Raw genomic sequence first — 20,961 nt, 5'->3', positions numbered from 1 at the left:
ATGCCTAGAATTAAAGTTTTTAGAATTTAATACATTTTATAACCCATCAAAGAGTAAAATATACATTTTAATGCCCTAAAAAGATGTTACAGATACACCTATTATTTGAAAAATGGAATATATTTAGCGATCTAGCAAAGAGTGTTTACTCTTAAAAGGCAAAATATATTTAACATTGTAAAACTCGATTTATATGTAATTTAATCCCCATCAGCCCGATTTCTGGCCTGTGTTCACTGTGCCGGCGCCTCGGTTCGTTTCAGGTTTTGGGCCTGTACCGCCTCGCCTGGCCTCTGCCTCTGCCGCCGTCGACTGCGCGCCGGCTTAATGCTTTTCTGTAGTTTTAGTGTTGAGGCTGCATAAAGTTTAAACAATTTGGCCGCCGCTCGCGTTTAGTTCTCTTTCGCGTGCGCCAAAACCAAGTAACAAAGTTAACAAGTGGCCGGCCGAAATAAATTTCGTTTTTCGGCTTCGGTTTCGGTTTCAGTTTCGATTTTTTTGCCCAAACGCACTGGGTTTCGGTTTCGATTTCGGTTTCAAGTGTTACAGATATTTTTTGAAGTGCTCGATTGATTGGCCGATTGATTAGCGGGCCACGTGAAAGTGAGTTCCATTGTTGTTTTCCCATTTTTCGATTTTTTTGTATCGTATTTTTATTTTCTGCCGCCGCCGCTGCCGCTGGGCTGCATTCCACGTTACAAATATTTTTGGAAATATTTTTCGGCTGCGTGAGTTTGGCAAGCGGCGCAGGCATTAACCCACGGCTGACCCCTGCCTCTCAACGCGTGTGTTGGGCAAGGATTTTGACGAGTGTGTGATGAAAAAGCAAATGTGTGTAATGGAAATTGGTAATTGTAAAATAAAGCGGGCCACATTGGTTTTAAAAAATGAGGAATAATAAATAGTGTGTGTTGGGAAAACCCATTTGTGTTGTTTTTGAAGTGTTTGCGTTCAGTGACAAATACTTTGAAGGAATCGTTTTTCGATCCAAACAAATAGCAAAAAGCTAGTCAGCTTGCTTTTGTACATTTTGCATTACTTCTCAACATGTTTTTAGTCGGAATAATCTGGCTGTAGCCTGATTGACCCATGAAAACGCCTTGAAAGACCCACCTGCATTCAAAAACATGTTCCAATAAATGCAGCGCCTTGCCTCTATCAGCCATTAACCACTTTAAGCCGGTTTCCCTTGCTCCAGTTTTCGGGGTCTCGCGGAGTTCGACAGGTGAACATCGCACATCACACCCAGATAACCAGATAAAGCCAACAAATCCCACGAAATCTTCGCGGCCTTGAAACCGCTCCGAGCTCCAAGCGAAAGATCAACAAAAACGAAATTCCGCCCCGAGGGCGAATAAATAACATTGTTCGGTGAATTTTGAATCGCTTTTGAAGCTGCGCACGACGCATGCGCAGCGGCGTGTAAACAGTAGTGACCCACTTGCCCCATCTCTCAGCAGCCTGTGCAGCGCCGAAACTGCAGTGGATTGTGCAACCTGCGAGGCAGATTAACATATCGAGGCAAAGTGTGCAATTTGTGCAAATTGATTGGCCCCACAGGGGCGGGAAAGCAGGGGCTTTTCCAGTTACGCAGCTCGAGGAAACGCTGTACTGCGCACTGTGCACTGTGCATGGTGGGGAAAACGAAGATCTGCCTGCGAAACGAGTCGAGACATTTCCCGAAGCTAAAAACAAATGAATCATATTCAATTACTTGGCAAATAGCTAAGGATTACAAAAAAATTACAAATTAACTAACACAAGAAATGTTTCATAACACCAATAGACTCGTGATGTTTAGTAAATACATTTTTAACAGCCAACTTTGCTTGAATAAACTATTCTCCTGAGTTTATTTTTATTATCTTGCCAAAGCTAGATTTAAGTGTTGTAAATACCATTTTTAGTGTAACTCCGCCTTGTGAATACCCCAAATTGCCGTTCAATAAAGTACGAATATTGCGACAATTATTTATTTATTACTTCTGCCAATAACATATGAGTCGGCAATTGGCCAAACTATTTCCCAACAAATCCACGAATAGCCCCGGAATTCCGCCACCTTGAGGTGTGAGTTAATCATACTTTCGAGAAACCGCCAACTCCCCCGAAAGGCCCTCAGAAGTATCAGTTGGCCCTCTGACCAATTGAACGCTAATCAAAAGGCCAAAAGGCGAGGAAAAAACTCGGCCCTCGCCCATCAATTACCACTTGTCAATGTCGCTGGCTTCTTTCTTACCGGTTTCCAATTGCGGCCAAAAGCGACGAGCCAGTTGGCCGAAAGAATCCACAATCCAAAACCAAATAAAAACCAACGGAGTTTGGCAAGAGCAGCAAATGACCTTGGGGGGGGACTCAAAATCGAAATCGGGCTTTGTCGCTTGGGTTTTTGGTATGAAAGTCAAGGTTGGGCCTCGCTTGATAGTTGTTTCATGATTAGCATTTGCCGTTGTTGTTTCTCTGTGCTTTGTTCAGTCCCCCTTTGAGGGCTTATTTTTATTGTTTATAGTTTTTCAAGCGCTTTTTACGACTGTCATCGGCTCGGAGGCAGATACAAATTGATTAGCCAAGGAAAAATGCATACCGGGTGATTAAACGTTTAGCAAGTGTTGAACGTCTGTGGGCTATTAGTAATAAATAATATTTTATTGTGACCGAAAGAATATTGGTATTTGTATTTGTATAAAGACTATATTCAGTATAACGAATTTATTTAAGTGTTAGATCTGGGATATGGATCGTACACCGTGAAGGGTATTCCGAAAGATGTTTGGTTTCTACAATCAGCCGGAGAACGACTGCTTGTCAGCTGTCCAAAACGGTTCGATTTTAGTCTTAGGACTTTTTTGACCAAGTTACACCAAAAAACGTCAAAGAAAAAATCGTTTTTTCGCCAAGAAACTGAGGTCCTATTTTTCGACCCCAAAAAACAGTATTTTGGGCGAAACAAAAAGAGTAGTGGTCCAAATATGGAATCGCATACCTGGTTGAACTCGTAATAAAATTTCCAATTAACTGGAATTCACACCTAGAAAATTTATTTTTTGTCGATTTTTCGCAAAAAAAGACGATGCATAAAAAGTAAAAAATTCGAAAAATTTTTAGTTTCTACAATCAGCCGGAAGCCGGCTGCGATCAATTGTCCAGCTTGTTAGCTGTCCAAAACGGTGCGTATTTTAGGTTTCGAACCATTTTTGACCAAGTTACACCAAAAAAGGGTCAAAGAAAAAATCGGTTTTTGGAAAAGAAACTAAGGTCCTAATTTTCGAACCAAATATCAGTGTTTTGGGCGTCACAAAAGAGTAGTGGCCCAAAAATGGAATGGCATATGACTTGCATCTGGCAATTTCAACATTTGATGGATTGGAAAATGATTACACTCCCCGAAATCTAACCAAACTGGTCAGATTCAACCCTCCCACAGGAAAGCAAGTAAGACGGTGCTCATCTTTGCTTAGTGCATAACTTGACTTCGAATCCCTACTAATTTTGCTCTTCATGCGAAGTGTTTTTTTTGGCCATTTAGAGTGTGGGAAGCCGGCAGCTGCGGAGGAAATATCGCAGAGCGATGTGGAATCGGCAGACCAGCAAACGTGTTTATGCAGCTGCACTGAAAAATTAAGAGTGCTTCCCGCAGGGCTGGATTAAAAAGCGGCACGGAGGATAGCTCAGAGGTTCCTCTCCTCCGGAAAACAGGGCCATATCAATATGTATGCCTTATTTATTGACTTGCTGGGGCGTGAGTGCGGGTGCCGCGCTGCAGGATGCCGCCCTTGACAGTTGGCACGTAGCCGGGCCAAGACGATGGGGCGTATACGTATTATGAGTTATGAGCTCGCCTCGCCGATCACGTATACGCCCCCTATGGCTGGCTGCCTTTCCGGGCCCCCGCTGTCCCCGCCCTGCCCTGGGCCACTTAAAATAATGTTGATGCCAAGCAATTAAATAGAAGGCCCCGCGATTGTGAATTTAATTACAACTGTAAACAGTTTTCCTGCTTTTTAAGCGGGGGAAAAGCTGAAAGCTGGAAGCTGAAAACGGAAAAAAGAAAACAGAACAAAACCAAAGCAAACATTTTTGAATGCCATATTTTGTGTTTTCCCCGTTGTGTGTTACTTATTTTTTAGCCAGCCATTAGCAGCGGAAAAACTAAAGGGAAAGCGGGCGGAAAAGGGTTTCCAGGGGGCGGGCAGGCGGTGAAACACTACGCGCTGAGAAAAGCAATTTTCCGGTTGAGTTTACAAATGGCGGGCGCGGCCAGCGCTGAAAATAAATGACATATCACAGAGTCTGGTCACCTTTATGCGATGTCCACAGTAAACACGGGACAGGGGGCTTCCGAGGGCCCCTGCCGCATCCTTGTTTGTTTATTTGCCCGCCTCCGAGGACTCCTTGGCTGTGCGTGTGTGTGTGCGGGCGAGTTGTGTGCATTTCGATGTGTGCGGCTGTGGGTGCGGTGTGTTTTAGTGGTGCCTGCGGTTGCGCCGCCCGGTCTGCCGGCATTCCGCCAAAGCCTCTTCGGCTTTGATTGTATTGAGGGGATCAAGATTCCTATCTTCGCGGGCTCTGGACAGCTTAGGCATTCGTTATCATTGCAATTTTGGGGGACGCCAAAGCCATCCGTCAAGTTCTGCTTGTTTGCTGAGATAGTAATACCTGTCATTAAGCAAATATTCTATCATTAAAACCCAAGATATGAAGGGATAAATATACTACCTATCATGTTTGGAAGAGGTTATACTGGTGAATCCTTTAGGACTGCACCTCTAACATAACCTTCCTCTTTATAATTATTTATCAATCAATAAGAAATGATACAAATTTGTTCCCCGGCTTATATGTTTTTTGGCACCCTTTAATGGGACCTGTCGTACCTGGATATTAAGATTTACTATTACTAGATTATATTAAAGGTATTGTGAGACGCATCAGCTACTAACTGTGTTACAACCCCTTATATCTGGTTCTTAAAAGTTTAAGAAATGACCCTCCCCACTTGCTTATGCTTTTTCGGGACCTAGGTGCCCGCCCTTTCTGGCTATCAATAAATGGTCGCCATCCATTTTGGCAACTTTTGTGGCCCTGGTAGTTGGTGCGGCTCACACGAATACACTCGCACACTCACACCCACACTCACACCCGGACAGACACACTCACACCCGCGCCCCGCAGACAGACACACATTCCCGAGGACAGTTATGAATGGCAATCCATTCGCTTAATGGAATTTCGTGTTGTTTAACTTTTACGTGGCGCCCGGGTGGCGGGGGTTAACATGTGTGTGTCCTTGGGTCAGCTGGGTCGTAAAGCTTTATTAGCATTTATTATGCAAGACTTTGGCCCGGTCAAGTTTGTGTCTCTGTTTAGTTTTATGATCGCTTCCGACTCGACACCTAACCCCACTGCTCCAACCCTCCTGGCCAGGTTTTAATTTCAATAAACGCACATTTTATGAGTGCTCGGGTTTATGACCATGTAGGATTTATTTATTTTTCATTCCATTACGCCAAGTGCGGGGCCAACTTCAGAACTCAACGGGTTGAATCGATTGGATGGTTGCCGGGGCTGTAATGGGCTAAGGGTGGTGCGGGGGCGCGAGGGTGCGAGGGTGCGTGGGTGCGTGTGGTTCGCATGTGTAATCAACAAAAATTGCCAAAATGTAACTCGATAATTTCGCTCGCACACAGCAGTGCACACGGAACCGAAGCAGAAATAGAAACAGAAATCGAACCTCTGAAACCGAAACTGAAATTGCAAAATGGAAATCGCATTGCAGCACGGAAAACTCTGGACTCGGGATCCGGGATTCCGGAGGGGGAGGAAATTGGGAGAGCGGCGAGGGAGGGGAAATGCATTTCAGGTGGACAAATGTGGCACTGTGTGCGTAGTCGGGCGACAGAGTGCGGCAGTGACAAATGTTGATAAGATGCCATCGATTCGCATAATTTATGCTGCCACCACGGGCCACAGTGGGCTGCAAAGGTATGTCGACAGCCGGAGGGAAAGGCGTGTCCTCGGTAGAAATTTTGAGGGAGCTCCCTTAGCTGTGATTGTGCGTTTCAATTTTCGTTCTTCTCTTGCCATTTCTTGATCATTTTCACTTAGAGTGCCCCTTAAAGGGTTTTTTTTAACTATATACTTAATATTTTATTTCCCATATAATTATAACCAACCCACATATTATATATGTGGATCATGTAGCTCTCAAAAATGAATTAAAAGCTCCTAAAACCAGTAATTAATCGCCATAAGCTGAGATCTGACAGATGTATCCTATCATGATATAGGATCATTATGATAAGAGTGATTAAAATTCCTCTTCTTCTATGAGCTGAAAAGTTCTTGAAGACAGTGAATATCTGAGAGATATAATGTAGCATGATGATCCAGTGCTACAAATAGATTAAGATGTTTGGCCTAAATTTGAGAAACGGCTGTTTCGGAACAAGGTTTTCGTACTACTGTCTTATAAAAACAACTAACATAGGGAAAATTCCTAGCAAACCCATGTACAATTTAGGGATGGCCCATCGGCAGTGCAGTTGAACTTCTGAGGTCTTCTGTTGGCCCTGGGAAGTGCTTCCTGGGACACCCACTCGAGCACACATGCTCCCACACACCCACTCACACACTCACACACTCACACACAGACTGACTCACACCTAGGCACTACACAGCGGTAGGTCTCTGCCGGCGCCGCTGCCGCTGCCGCTGCCGGCGTCGGCAACATATCGAGGACATTTAAATCGCTCTTAAGTCTCGTTTAATTGGTACTTAGCATGCAAATGCAAAATGAGGCGAGATCCAAGGCAGCAATTGTCGCACTGTCTGTCTCGCTCCGTCGCCCTGCACCCGTCTCCTGGCTCAGGTCCTGGTCGGCCTGCTCCTTGCGCATATGTGAGGGCCCGTGGGTGGGTGTGTGTGTCATTAGTTACATGGACAATATGCCAGGCACATCGTCAGTTTGAGTTGCTTTCGTTGTCTCAGGCGGAGAGACCCTTTCTCCCACGTCCTTCCTGCTTCGTCCTTTCTCCGCTTTCTCCCCCGCATCTGCTTTGTTCGAGTGTGTTTACCAACACAGGCACACAAAGAGTGGTGCCGACACGGAGCAAACCAAACAAGCTTGTTAAAATGCAAAAATGATCAATTTCCTTATACGAAACTGCTTTTGTGCAGAATTAACCTTTAATTATCAATTTATATCGGCAGACTTTCGGGTAATTTAAAAATTTAATTTTGTAATATTAAATAAAAACCACTTTGAAAAAATTCTTTCTTTTTTCCCAATTTTGCCTTGGTTTTTTCGCCCAGTGCACTCCAACCAGAGCTTGAGAGAGCGCCGAGAATCGAATCGAATCGAATCACATTGCATCAAATCAAATCAAATTTAATTGAAATGCCATGCAAAAATATTTTGAGAGCAGAGACGAAAATTGATTGATTTTTGGCTAGCCATCGAGAAGTCCGATTTAAATGCCACGCCCTCCGCGCCGCCCACCTTCCCTGCGGCCGGCACTCATTGATATAATTACAAAGTTTTGTTGGCCAGCTGATGAGCCAGTTGGAAAACATAATCAAGAATGCGATTTTGCCGTTCGCCCTCTCGCTTCCGCAGCCCAAAAAGTTTTAATTTCAAATGAAGTTTGAACAGGGGGAGCGAAAGGGGCGAGAGGGGGCTCGGGGGATGGGCAATAAAATAATCAAAGCGTGCACAAAAGTGCAACGAGAATTGCCGAAAAACTGGTAACAAAAGTAAGCGAAACGGAGAAGAAAGGCGAAAAGAAAGCGGGGTGGCGATGCCATCATCCAAACAGGGAAAAAGCCAAGGGCGTGGGACAAAAAAGAAGGGGTATCTGGTTGGAGAAGGAAGGTATGACGAGCCCCTGTAGGTATGCAACGATAGATATTAAGTGCGTTGCATACTTTTCGACACCTTGCCCAAATTTCGCTTACCTCAAACTTTGAGCTCGTGATCAGATATCGGGGAATATTTTTAACTACGACTTATATATTGCACTAGCCTGAGGTATGCATTATTTTTTCATTGCATTCTTTTAGACACCTTCCCCCAACTTTGGAATAATTGGAATTTTCTGGAAAAAATCGTACCTACTTTATGCTTCTCATATATCCCCTCATCTCCCACGGTATTCGGGCTTTGAAAAAGGGTTTGCCAAGCCACGGGCCAGTGCAAATTTACCTGAAGACAGGGCGAAATGGGGGCGGGAGAAGGCGGTGGGAGGGCCGGGCAAACTTACTGGAAATCTAGTCGAAAAATGGGCAAAGTTGCCAAACGGAAGCGGGCGTCTGAAAACGCCAATGCCGTTTGTCCAGGCGTAATGAAAGTCGGCCAGAAAGGAACAGTGCAGCGGGGGAGGGCGAGGCACAGGGACAGGGACAGCTATTATGCGCCATTAGGGCATAATTAAAATGCTCCAAGCAGCGGAAGCAGCAACGACAACAAGTGCGGCCAAGACGCTGATAATGACAACACGCCGAAGGAGGACATACCAGGTGGAAGAGGGAGAAAGTGCAGGGGAGCGGAAGAAAGCGAAAGAAAGCGGTGGAGCGGCGACAAAGTTGCCTGGGCAAACAGGAGGGGGTGGAAGGGCTAGCCCCAAAAGCGAGGCACTAAAAGCAGGGGCAGGTCAACAGAGATAGTGTTACAGCTAAAACTCCAGCTGAAAGCATACGAGATTTGAAATCCTTTTTCAAAAACGTATAAAAGTAGGCTACAAAATCTGTAAAATCGGAAAAGTTCGTTACGCTAAGTATGCATGCCATAAATAAATTTCCAAAACCCCTTATTTAAAGATGCTTGTAACCACTGTCTCAAACTTTAACCAAGAGGAGCAGGTGGTCTTAGGCCAAAAAGACATTGAGCGTGTGTTTATTTTTTCGGGGACCCACTGTATTTGCAGAGGAGAACTAAAGCGAAACTGGTAAATGATTTTTTTGTAAAGCCAGCTATGCTGTTGCCTAGATTTAAGATTTCAAACCCTTAAAAAAGTATATAGATGCTCCCTAAATTTGCATTGGCATAAGCATTACATGGTTTTGAAGTGTCACAACTCAGTAAAATAATTTCATGAAAAGAAGATTGAGTATGTACATTCCACCAGTAATGAGTTTCCATGTCTCGATACCAATCGGCAGGTGCCACAACTTTGGTGGCCACTGTGCGCTGTCCATTTGCCTCGGAATTGGCAATAAGGACTTGGAAAAGGACTTCACAGCTTTCCCTCGGACTCGCACTCTCCCTGGCTCTTTGGGCCTTTTTTCGCTTTTTCGACATCTCCTTGATCAATCTGTGCAATGAATTTTGGCAATTAAGCAATCACTTCGCCCATATGCAAAGAAATTTCGGACTCTGCTCCGGGGGATGTGGTCCCTGGAGGGGGTTGGGGACTTGGCCCCAAAGACGCTGGCAGAGCTCAAGAGCACTGCCAGCCGAAAAACTAGTCTCAACTCGACTCAATGAAATGTTTGTCTGTTAGATGTGCCGCTGCGTTGCGTCCGGGGTTGTCCTTCTTTTTCCGGGGCCAGAGGGAGGAGATCCTTCTGCTTTTTCGGCTGCCTTACGCTACAACGGGCAATCTATGGGTATAAGGATATGCATATGTGTGCCGTGTGTGGGCCATGCATTTTTATGGCAGTGCTTTTCGGGGCTCGGGTGGGAGGGGGTCTATAAGGGGGGAAAGCATGGCATGGAACGCTCTCGAAAAAGCAAAAGTTTTCACTTCAAGTACTTTTCCGCTCTGCTCCTTGGCTGAGCTGGTTCTTTTCTGGCAATTTGCTGTTGTTGGTATTGCCGTTCTTGTTGTTGCATCATCATTCGCCTGGCAAAAGAGTTTGAGCACTTGAGTAGCATTAAAGCATCAAACGATTGTCTACGGAGCCAAAGGCAATTGACTTCTGCGCTCCACGATACCGGAGAACATGTGCCATGGGATGGGGTGCGCGGCGGGGGATAGGTTCCAAATTGGTTGCCCAGGTAGCGATAAAACGACGGGGAGCATTAGCAGTCCAAGGCTGGGAGTACCCTTCGCAGAATAAAGGAATGTTATATAACAAATGGTACGCCATACAAAGAACAATTATCCGGAAAACTCAAAAGTTCTGATCTTACCTATTGGGTTTCAATTTTATCCCTATCATTTTCCTGAGTGATACGGAATTTGGTACGCATTTTAACAGGGATATTATAACAGTCGATCAACAGGGTATCAAAAATTGGCCATCTTCCCCAGTGCATATATGATAACATGGTGTGCCTGTGTCTTGGTGTAATTTTTATTGCTACAGATTTTGATTGGGAGTCCCGCTATGCTTCTCAGCTGACTTGACCTCATCCCCGTCGAGGGGAATCGATACCTTTCCCCGTTCCCCACCGCCATCAATCAGCTTTTCCTGCGTGTTGGGGAAAACGAAGTGCCAACGTTTTCGGCAAATGGCCAACAATCCAATCAAGAGCGCCAATTCCGCCGTCAACGGCTCAATTAGCCACACTGAAAGAAACCGCCAAACAACTGTATTCACGTTTTTCTTTTTTTCTGAATACCATAGCTACCCCTAATTATGTTTAATTCGGCGAAGGGAAGAGCACAAAGCCCTGAAAGCGATTCAAATGATTTCCGTGCCATTTTTACATATTTTGTGCAATTTATTCGGCTATAATTTCATCAATGCTGCACCCGCCCTCCACCTCGCCGCCTGGCTAAAGAGGTCAGTGCATTTTCAGATGCGGCATAATCGGACACAAAATGCTGCAAAATGTAGCAAGTATAATGTACACAGTCTTTTTTGTTTCGCTTTTTGCTTAGCCGGGTGGCATTGAAATAATTTAAATTATTTTCGCATTGCATTGCAAATTATGGGCAAACAATTAAGCGGACAGTTTTGGCCTTTGCCCGCGGCCAATTGCTGTTTTCTATTAACTCTTTGGGCCCAAAGGGGCTTAAATAACGCAAACACACACAGCGCACGGCACACGGCCGCATTGTGACATTAAATGGCATTTGAATATTTGGATATTTCTGCGAGCTGCGTTCGGCCGGCAGAAATGCAATTAAAATGTAAAAATTTATTAAGCTACTTTGGCAATTTTCCTAATTACGCGCATTAAAAGCAGCAGTGAAAAAATGTGAATTTACACAATTTGCGAGGGACCTTCCGCGGCAGCGGAAAAGTTGACTAAATATTGCAAATTTGATTGTCACACAATTTCGGCTGCATACTTTCGGGGGCCGCTGTGGAAATTCGCCTTCTGCTGCCATTATGCTAAGCGGAAAGCAGTTTTCCATGTTCCGCTGGACAATTAGCATTTCTTCGAGTGGCAAGGTGTTTCATTAGGCGGGAAATTTGACTCAGGGATTGGGAAGGGGCGGTCTTCAGGGGGACATTCACAGAATCTCTACGTTTTAGTTGTGAATTTAAGAACAATGTTTCCAAAATCCCAAGATAGATACGGACATTTCTTTGTTGATCATCAAAATCGTATTTTACCATAGGAATATTATGTACACCCCAGGTATCACAGATATTGTTGTGTAGATTTTTTAAAGCCTCGGACTTCAATGCTTTGGTTGCCCCTAAGCTTTGGGGGTATTTGTGCAAAATATGTGAAAAATGTGTTGTACAGCAGAGCATTTTTTGCTGTTTACTTCGATCCGTTTCGCTGACAACCCTGCCTTTTATTATTGACCCCTGTTTTTGCGAGGCTCCCCATTCGCGCTCGCAAATTTCCATTTCAATTTCGCTTTCCGCCGCTGCTGCCCTCCTTTTTTGAGAGCTGTCGCCGAACATGATTTATGCACCGTCTCTGCGGGGCGTGCCACTTCTATTGCCGTCGCATACCGCTGGCCGATGGCAGAATCTGCCATTGATCGATGCAATTTGCAATGGATTAATCACGCAAAGAGCCCGGCCGTAATGAAATATCTGTGCTTTTACCATCGCAGCATGCACTTCGGTTGGTTGGTCGGCATCCTGCTTTTGGGCCTGGTTCTGGTCCAGGCCGAGGACCCCAGCTCCGGGGATGCACCCCACACAAGGCACAAGCGCGGGATCTTCTGGGACTTCTTCCAGAAGATGGTCATCACCAAGAACCTCATAGTGGACGTGAGTCGCAGTGCCTAGAGGTGTTCTTCACATACTAAGTACCATTTCTAGCAATACACGGACACGCGCAACACCCTGAATGACATCTACAACACTGTCAACGAGCAGTTCAGCGACCCGGGGCCCGAGAAACCCACCAGTCGACCTAGGGTGACCACCGAGAAAACTGTGAGTGTTGCACAGTTGCCGATGAACATGGTCTATATGCCACACTCTATTTACCACAGTCTATAAGTGGCGAGGAGGGTGGCAGCAACAGCGAGGAGCCCACCACCACAGAGGCCTTCACGATTTCCCGGTACGAGCTGGGCCGCATCCTGGGCAGGAACTTCCGGGGTCTTCAGAAGCTGGCCATGGCCGAGTTCGACACCGCCCTCAACGTGAGTACCTTAATGAAAGTAATACAAACTATGTATTTTACAACGCAACAGCCTGTGTGAACGGTGCCTAATTCGGTATGTGATAATATTTTGGTAGTGTTGACAAACCTCCTTTGAGGCAGTGCTACCAGACACCTTAGACAGTCTAGCAACCTACCCAAAATGGGGTCACTGACCCTAACATATTTTATATGTTCATGAATTAGTAATCGAAGGATAAGCTGCTGTCATATGGTATTCAAGATATGATATTCCAAACAAATTAAACTTAAGCTTGTAATGATATTGGACTACAATGTATTATATATTTTTCAGGCCACCAAGTACAACCTGGCGGAGTACAAATCAGAGGCCGACAAGCAGTTCGCCAACAGCTTGGCGGTGGAGAAGAAGAACAAGCTGAAGAGCCTCAAGGGCTGAGCCACGCCCCTTCCCAGTGCCTGAAGATAGTTACCTCTGTGATAGGCTGAGGACCGTATTCCCCTGTTTTTTTGCGTATTTATATATATTTTTATCGAATAAAGGCGGATGTGAGTGCGGCTGGGAGGTGTCCCCGGACGCCTGCGGATTCGTGTCTGCGACTATTGTGTGTCAAATTAAAAAGTTTTCTGTCATAATTTTATTGATAAACTTTTAAGACGAAAAAGGAGCACCGAAAAAGCGGAAAACAACCCCGAAGCGGAAGAGAGTCACAGAAGGGACCAGGATGAAAATGAAAACATTGTAAGACCGGGAAAAGCAAGCATAAATTGAAAGTCTGCCCTTGGACTTTATAAGGTTTCTACGGCACCTATTTCTCAATGTTGTTAATACATTAAAATATATTAGTCTAGTATTAGGCATGAGTTTGGTTGTTGCTAGGTTAAGTAAATGTAATAAAAACGAAATAAAAAATCTAAGGTACTACTTGGTATTCAAGGTAGTGTAACATATTTTGTGTTCTTGGAAATGATATTTCCTGTTTTCCAGTGATTATAAATTCAGAAAGAGGGCCCTGTATGCCCTCCCGCCTTCCGCCACAAAGACTGCAAGTTTGTGTTGGCTGAAATCGAAGTAAAGTTGCAAACAAATCCAAAGGCAAAACTTGGGAAAATACAAAGACAGTTCTGGGCCCTGTCTGCCCTCCGCAGGATCTGCTTTCTCCTTTCTCCTTTGGCCGCCGCATAGTTAGCAGAAACCACTAAAAGTGTCATAATTCGATGCCCATGAGATGGCTGTCTCGAAAGTACGTTGGCCGACAAAACTTTGGCGGTAATGACTGTCGTTCTCCCCCGAAAGGCCCCTCGAAGGCACCCAAAGCAGCCTCGTGGGCAACTGTGCGTATGAGCAACCTGCCCTGTCTGCCAACTTCTGCCGGGGAAACGACGGAAAAGCCAAAAAACTCCGGGCGAATGTTTGCCAGCCGGAAACTTATCGAAGTGGCGAGCAGTTGCAGCTGCAGAGACCGGGGACGCATCTCTCAGATAAACAGATTCCCCTACCCTTTAACGTGTGCTTCACAGTTTGATTATCGGAAACCTTGATAGCGCTAAGCTAAGTTTTTGAAAGGCAGGGAATCAGTTTCTGGAACCCTTATTATTTTTATTATTACATTGGTAAAAGCTATTAAGGATTGCAAATACCAGATGGTTGCAGAAATATCTCCAGGGCAGAGAGAAAAACCTGGAAAATAAACATACACTGCCCGAATGAAAGCAAACTCTGAGTGAATAATTCATGGCGCCTCGCTCGTGGACTGCCATGAAAATATTGTCCTGGTCGTTTTCCCCTTAACCACTGGCTCTCCATGCCCCTGAACACAGGCCCCTCCACACCCGGCTGCAATTCCGGCTCTGCTTTGAAAGCCCAAAGTGATAATCTGATTTATGTGAAGTGTTTATTTTCGTTGGCAGTTTTTATTTGTTGATTGTGACATGTGATTCAGCCGGCTGTGTATGCTGATTGCCCTAATTGTTTCGGGCTTTGGCACTGCGACTCGTGAGCAATTATGAGTAATTTGCACAATAGAACAATTAGTCCCACAGCTCCGGCCGGAGAGCACTAAAAACCAGGGTCCAGTCCGGAAGTTTCGCCCCGTAGCTCAGACCCGATGAGTAATGCCCCGACTTGCGTAAGACCCGTGTAAGTGCCGGCGAAAACGGGCCGTAATTCGATCAATCGATCGGGAAATCCCACTTGGCACGCTGCAAATGTCATGACATTCGGGCAGTGTAAACTACGGCTTGCTAAGTTGCTTTCGCCCCGACATTGGCACATCCGCACTCATAAGTCAGTAAATGAATTGGCTAAACGAAGGCAAGGCGATCGAACAGGGCCGAGGCCTTCGAAATGTAAACAAGCTCCGAGTGACAAGACAGTCGTCACTTTGGCCGGGGGGTACCCTGGGAATATCGCTGACTGCACGGGGTTAAGGGTCGCAGTGTGGCTCCTACTGAAAGTGATGTGATGGCGCCGCAAGCAATGATGCGGCTGGTGTAATACTCGTATAATGGTGCGGATGGTATAATATAATGATCCATACATCGCATATTTTCCTGGAGTTTACTACAGGGCGTTGCGAGGATGATAGAAATGGGTGTGATCATACGTTCCGCTTTGAAAAGCATTTATAACCACACCATCTCTCAGTAGTTGCCGTTCAAGAGATTATAGTACTTGTCAAAACGTACCCCTGTCCCAGTCCCGCCTTCCACAAAGGAAGGGGCTGGCCCAAAACTAGATCACTCGGAGCACGTGCACTATCCCCATGCGAACTCCAAAAAGCACCCATAAATTATAGGCCAGCGAAATGACCGAGCTGCCCGTCATGGTGACTGATCGGCAGCATCTCGGCCATATAATTTGTGTCTGGGGGAGTGAGGGTTGTGCCAGCGGACGGATGGAGAGACTGTCGTCTTTGTGATCTCCGAGTTCTCGGAAACAAGTGTTTACAGTGCGGTCTTAATTTGAATAATTACGATTCAAGTGTAAATCACTTGCGGTTCGCTGCCCGCCGAATGTTTATGGCTTCAGTGTCTCGACGGCAGTTGTTCCCTCTTTTCCCAAGAACTCTGGTTCTCGAGGCAAGACATGCGACTGTCTTTTGTTGGGGAAAAGGGGTAATCAAATTTATATTATGTTTTTTAACATATTTTCAAATGAACCGATTAAGTTGTGCTAGTCCACTTGACTTGAACTAGGCCCTGCCTACTACCCATATACTGGTTCGACTGAACTGATTAAGCAAACGCTTCTCCTTGAATTGACGTATTTGTAATCGCCTTCTGAGGTCGAAGATCCCCCAATACATTTCCCTGGTCTGTCCGAGTTAATTAGCTCCGAACTGATAAGCGCCGATCTGGGATCAGTCCCCGCTTATCGGCGCTCCAGTAAGTCGCAAAAACACAGCTCTCGATTCCAGCATCACTCGACTTGGCTTTTATTTTTATACGGATCACAAGAAAAAAAACGAAGAAACTTATGCCACGGAGAGGGGACGGCCATCGGGACGGGCTGAGGAGGTACCTGAAAGGGGAGGGAGTGAAGGTTAGTGGATGCGGTTCCCTGGGACTCGGGCAGGGAGCTGACCTCACGGGGCCGGGGAGCTGGGGCCGCCGATGGGGGCCAGCAGGACCTTCTCGGTGGGGGCGTCGTAGGTCACGGGCAGCCTGGGCGTGGTGGAGGCCTCGTCGGTGAGCTTGTGCTTCAGCTCGTCGTACTTCTGGGCCACCGAGCTGCCGAACTCCTTGGCGCCCTCGCCGATCTTGTCCGCGTAGGGCTTGGCGGCCTCGGCCACCTCCTTGGCCCCCTGGTTGACCTTGCAGCCGAGGTTCTTGAAGAAGTGCTTGAAGTCGCTCTCCTCGGGGGCCTTGGCCTCGTCGCACTCGCCGCGCACCTGGCCGCCGGCCGCCAGGAGCACCAATCCGATCAGGGAGCACACCACGAGCGATTTCATCTCGACGCTTTCAGCTTGACAGCGCGACTGATCGGAGCGCTCCGAGGCGGCGGTCTACGATCTACGAGTCTCGGTCTCGGTCTCGGTCTCGGTCTCCGATCGCCGCTCCTCCGCTTCTCCGCCTCTCCGGCAACCGGTTGGGTTCCGGACGGGTTCCCCGCCTGCCCCTGGCTGCAATAAGCCCCAATCAAGTTGCGTTCGTGCGCTCGGCGATCACTCAATGCGAACTGCTGGCTTTGTTGTAATAGAAGCCCTGGTGCACAGCGAACAATTCTGTTCGAGTTTTATGAACAAAGTAACACCAAAATGGAGACTAACAAGTTATCAATGTTTACGTGCTATTTAATTCCCCCAATTTGGCTTAAGGTGTGTTAGGTCTTTTGAAATTGCTCAAAAGCATAGATCACTTCCAATGTTATATATAAGTCAAAAATGTGTCCTATTCTGTGATAGAAAAATAAAATCCATATGACCCCCATGACATAACTTTTATTTTCGAACCGAAACAGTCTGAATTTGTTTAATTCCTAAGAAAGATATAAGGGTTGTACTATTACCTTTTAATTGAAGTGAACTACTCTTAGTCGAATCCGTGAAAAAAGTTGAATTTAATAAAGCTTTAATTTAATTCAGATCAACACGATTTTTTGTTCCATGTATTGGAATATATAAATCCGCAGATTTAAAATTAATTGGTTTCATTGCTCAGTATTAATCCTAAAAAAATGCTAAAATTGTAATTATTTTGATGTTAGTATCCAAACCAGTTCCAATATAAGCTGTAGTAAAAATTTAATTAAAAAAGCAAGGCTTCACGGGAAAAAACCCAGAATAATACCTTAATAGATACACAAAAATGTTACAAATCGTGTTCATTTATATTTTTTGCTCGCACTTCTTTAAACCAATTGCACAGAAAATTGGGGGATAATCAACTTAAATTGGCCAAGTCACGAGGGCTCTACTACTTACCAAACAATGTTTAGTTAGTGCCATTAAACACCCAATTTTACCACTTAATCAAACATTATTTTCAGCCCATTTTTCGCCGTGTCAGACCAGCTAAATGAGGTTTTGTTCTGATAAGGTTTCACAGAAAAACAATTATTTAATTTGCCGACTGCTTGGAAATCGTTTGAGGGTCTATAGACATAAACTTAGCTTGGGATTGTTTATTTCTAAACATTTGCAACGTGTTCACTCTAAGAAAATTTAAACTACACAACTCCCGGCACTAGAGCGACTTTTGGATTTTGCGGTTTTAGGGCTCTTAACATTTACAAAGAAATTTTTTCCTTAGATTTCAGTTCCTGCTGTTGTGGAGGGCACATGGCGGCCGCGGTCGCTTGGGATTCGCCCAGTTGAAGCAGCAGCCCCGGTGATCCCGCGCGGAGCAGCTGAATCCCGTCCAGACAATCGCCTGGACGAGGGGCAGTGACAGGGCGAGGAGGATGACTGTCAGGAGTGCGCCGGTGCCCAGAAGCTGCATCTTTCGCGACGACTGTCACTTAGCAATTGACGGGATCCGAGATTGGCCCGGAGCCTGATGCCCATGATTCACTCCGAAACCGGCTCGGGAGCTGAGCCAGAGCTGCAGGCTTCGGTCGGCAGGCTGTTTGTTTGTTTTTGGCCAGTAGCCCCAGTGGCCCCACTGGCCAGAAAGTCCAGAAGAGAAAGTCGGGGGAACGAGCGCCGTGAGTCACCGGGGGAGGAAGCGGTCCCCTCAGAACCGTAACCCAATTGGCTGCGCCGAACAAGTTTCGGGGTTCCAGTTATGCTAAGCACAACGCATTGTGAGGGTTCGAGGGGCGAAAGAGCAGTATAAAAGGGGGAACACCATATTGTATTGTGAAAATACCATGGACAAACGCTTCTTTGTCGTAAATAGGAAATGCTCCGGCCAAGCAGGGCTGGAAACTTTATTAGTTATTATAAATATTCGTAGGTATATGGCTTATCTAGTTCCTCTGCGGGAGGGAGTCCACCTCGTTGGCCTCGTCCTCCAGCCAGTCCAGGTTACCTGGGGTCGGCGAGGAGGTGGTGAGCTCCTCCTTCAGATCGCTTTTGGCGGAGCTGGATGGCTCCGAGGTGGAGGAGGGCTCCGCAGCGGTGCTGCTGGTGGCCTCCCCCTCAGGCTCCTTGTTCTTGTCCTTTTCCGAGTTGGCCGGCAGGGCCAGCACGTTGACCAGCATGCTGACGCGCTGGAAGAGCGACCTGGTCACATCCCTGGCCTTCTCCTCCAGGAGCTTGGCCTCCTTCTCGATGTTGGCTATCCAGGGCTTCGCCTTCTCCAGAGTGCACTGCAGACTGTGGACGAACTTGTTGACCTCGCTGGGACTGGGAGTGGTCGCCGCGTCCGAGTCCGAGCCCGGGTCCCTTGCAGACTTGGCCTCGGAGCCGCAGACAATCGAGGCTGCCTGCAGTTGGCCGAAGCAGAGGCACAGGCTGGCCAAAAACACTGCCAAAATCAGGGAATTAGTCATCGCGATTGTGGACCTCGCACCTCGAGCCTCGAATATCGTGTATCGTGTATCGCCGCGGAGGCCCCAAACTCGACTGAAACCCGTTTGCAGCCGCTGTGGTTGACCAAGTTCTTGGGTATCTGGTGGCTCTTGGGCTGGGCTTGGGTCTCGAGAGGCGACGCTCGGCGAGAAAGTCGTCGGGCCACTGCAGTGCATTGCGGGCGAGCGAGCAGAGAGGCCCAGAGAAAGAGAAAGGGGGCCTGGGGAAATGGGAAAGGCCGGGAGAGCCGCAGAATTCTCCAGAAAGTGTGGAAGAGAAAAGACGCGAGTGGGGGAAGATTCATGGGTACTTGGAGTGATGGCAACGATGACTAATCCATCAACTAGATCGTTGAGCGCTGATCCTATTACACACATCAAAGCTTCAGGAGAATCTATAACAGGTATTTGTAGCTAAGTCACAGTACAGTTTTAAAAATTTAAAACAATACATTTACTCAAAAATATATTATTCTCGGTTTAGAAACCATACTTCTACCACTACCCATGTTGCAGTACTTAACTTTCTATCGTCATAGCCACATAACTCGAGAACTACTCTTAGCAACCAAGTAATATTCTCGGACCTTTACTAAGCCTTTAGAGCGTCGTAAGCCCCATGAATTCCTAATAGGTTTCAAAGTTGTATGCCTCTGAGTCACCAAGAGTCACCATAAAGAGCGAGATAGCTTAATAAGGCTACCGAACAGTGACGCACACAAATTCTACCACAAAAGCCACACAGAAAAATCCCTATATCACGTAGAGAACAGATCTACAAATACTATACAAAAATCCATTATGAACTAGACGGAGGTGGTACAACCTGATAAAACTCTGGAGCCCGTTAAGTAATCCAAGCACGGGAGTGCATTTCACTTTCCATTTTTATTTACACAAAAAAAAATCATAAAAACTTAAACGCTTAGGGAGGGAGGACTCGCCGGAGGACTACTTCCTCAACTTGCTGCAGTTGCCCAAGGCGTCCAGGATGTGGCCGTGGCCGCACTGCTGCTCGCCCTTGAGGATGTCCGGGTTGATGATCTCGACGTTGGCCAGGAAGCCGCGGTCCTTGCTCATCTCCTCGGCGGAGTCCTTGGCCAGCTTGTCGCGGAAGTCGTCGAAGCGGTCCTTGAGGTCGCTGCCCAGGACCTTGGCCTTCTCGCCCAGCTTCTGGGCGCCCTCCTTGAGCTCCGTGCCCAGGTCCTTGGCCTTCTCACCCAGCTTCTTGGCCCCCTCCTTGATGTGGCAGCCCACGTTCTTGAAGAAGTCCCGCACCTCGTGCTCCGAGCTGGTGCTGCTGCCCGTGATCTCCGAGATCTTGTCGCTCACGTCGCCCAGGCCGGGAATCTTGTCCTCGCAGTCGAAGAGTCCCGCGCGGCTCTGCAGGCATGCTGCGGCCAGCAGGAGCAGCACCAGGGATCCTTGCAAGCTGTTCATCGCGCTGTAGAAGGTGTATCTATGTTGTTCGGCTCCTTTGGCTTATCCACAAACCAGACTGAACGCCGATTCCGCTGAGACTGACCTGGGGCGCCTCGATTTCCACCCGTTTTATGCGAATCGCCGTCGCCTTTGTGTGTCACTTGCCTCGCATTTTCCTTAATTCAATTGGCGAACGGCCACAATCATCGCAATTGTGCGCTGATTTAGGCACAGCTCCACAAAGATACAGATACGCAATGCTACGGATACAGACAAAGACACATATCCCTCGGATATTCCTTTTCCGCCCGCGTCCCAGCCGCTGCGACTTTGTTTTTCCCATTTCGCCACGTAAACAAACACGTACTTTTCGTCGAGCCGGAAGCTGTGACAAATATGCCTTATAAATAGCCTGTAGACTGTGGACTGTATAGTATATGTGCTATGCTAGGCGAGATGCCTTCAATTGGTATTCTCGCCCGACTCACACGCACTGATCTGGAATTGACCCACAACGGCACGGGCTGGTGATTATGTAACACCGGCGAGGCCATGAGAGGCTCTCGGAGATCGCCGGAAGTCCGAGGGATAGGTTAGGCCTTAT

General features: G+C 46.7%; 4 protein-coding genes across 4 annotated transcripts; 1 reads left to right on the top strand and 3 right to left on the bottom strand.

Moving 5' to 3' along the window:
• The first annotated feature begins 367 nt into the window (after positions 1-367).
• LOC108027495 (uncharacterized) lies at positions 368-13,389 on the top strand. The gene is made up of 5 exons (XM_017098939.3): positions 368-603; positions 11,961-12,120; positions 12,172-12,288; positions 12,348-12,500; positions 12,816-13,389. The coding sequence occupies exons 2-5, from the start codon at positions 11,962-11,964 to the stop codon at positions 12,918-12,920; spliced, it is 534 nt and encodes a 177-aa protein (XP_016954428.1). The 5' UTR covers positions 368-603; position 11,961; the 3' UTR covers positions 12,921-13,389.
• Positions 13,390-15,894: 2,505 nt separating this feature from the next.
• LOC108027503 (uncharacterized) lies at positions 15,895-16,480 on the bottom strand. Its single transcript, XM_017098947.3, has 2 exons — positions 16,068-16,480; positions 15,895-16,004 (listed from the first exon to the last, which is right to left on the bottom strand). The coding sequence occupies exon 1, from the start codon at positions 16,432-16,434 to the stop codon at positions 16,069-16,071; it is 366 nt and encodes a 121-aa protein (XP_016954436.1). The 5' UTR covers positions 16,435-16,480; the 3' UTR covers positions 15,895-16,004; position 16,068.
• Positions 16,481-18,311: 1,831 nt separating this feature from the next.
• Positions 18,312-19,005, bottom strand: LOC108027513 (uncharacterized). The gene has a single exon (XM_017098956.3). It carries the CDS (start codon positions 18,915-18,917, stop codon positions 18,393-18,395), a length of 525 nt encoding a protein of 174 aa, XP_016954445.1. The 5' UTR covers positions 18,918-19,005; the 3' UTR covers positions 18,312-18,392.
• A 799-nt stretch (positions 19,006-19,804) lies between these two features.
• On the bottom strand, positions 19,805-20,471 carry LOC108027615 (uncharacterized). Its single transcript, XM_017099135.3, has one exon. The coding sequence runs from the start codon at positions 20,373-20,375 to the stop codon at positions 19,887-19,889; it is 489 nt and encodes a 162-aa protein (XP_016954624.1). The 5' UTR covers positions 20,376-20,471; the 3' UTR covers positions 19,805-19,886.
• Between the last annotated feature and the right edge of the window lie 490 nt (positions 20,472-20,961).

Source organism: Drosophila biarmipes, chromosome X (genome assembly GCF_025231255.1).
Source record: "Drosophila biarmipes strain raj3 chromosome X, RU_DBia_V1.1, whole genome shotgun sequence".
Classification (NCBI taxonomy): Eukaryota; Metazoa; Arthropoda; class Insecta; order Diptera; family Drosophilidae; genus Drosophila; species Drosophila biarmipes.
The sequence above is the reverse complement of the archived record's forward strand: the minus strand, read 5'-3'. Positions and strand labels throughout refer to the sequence as shown.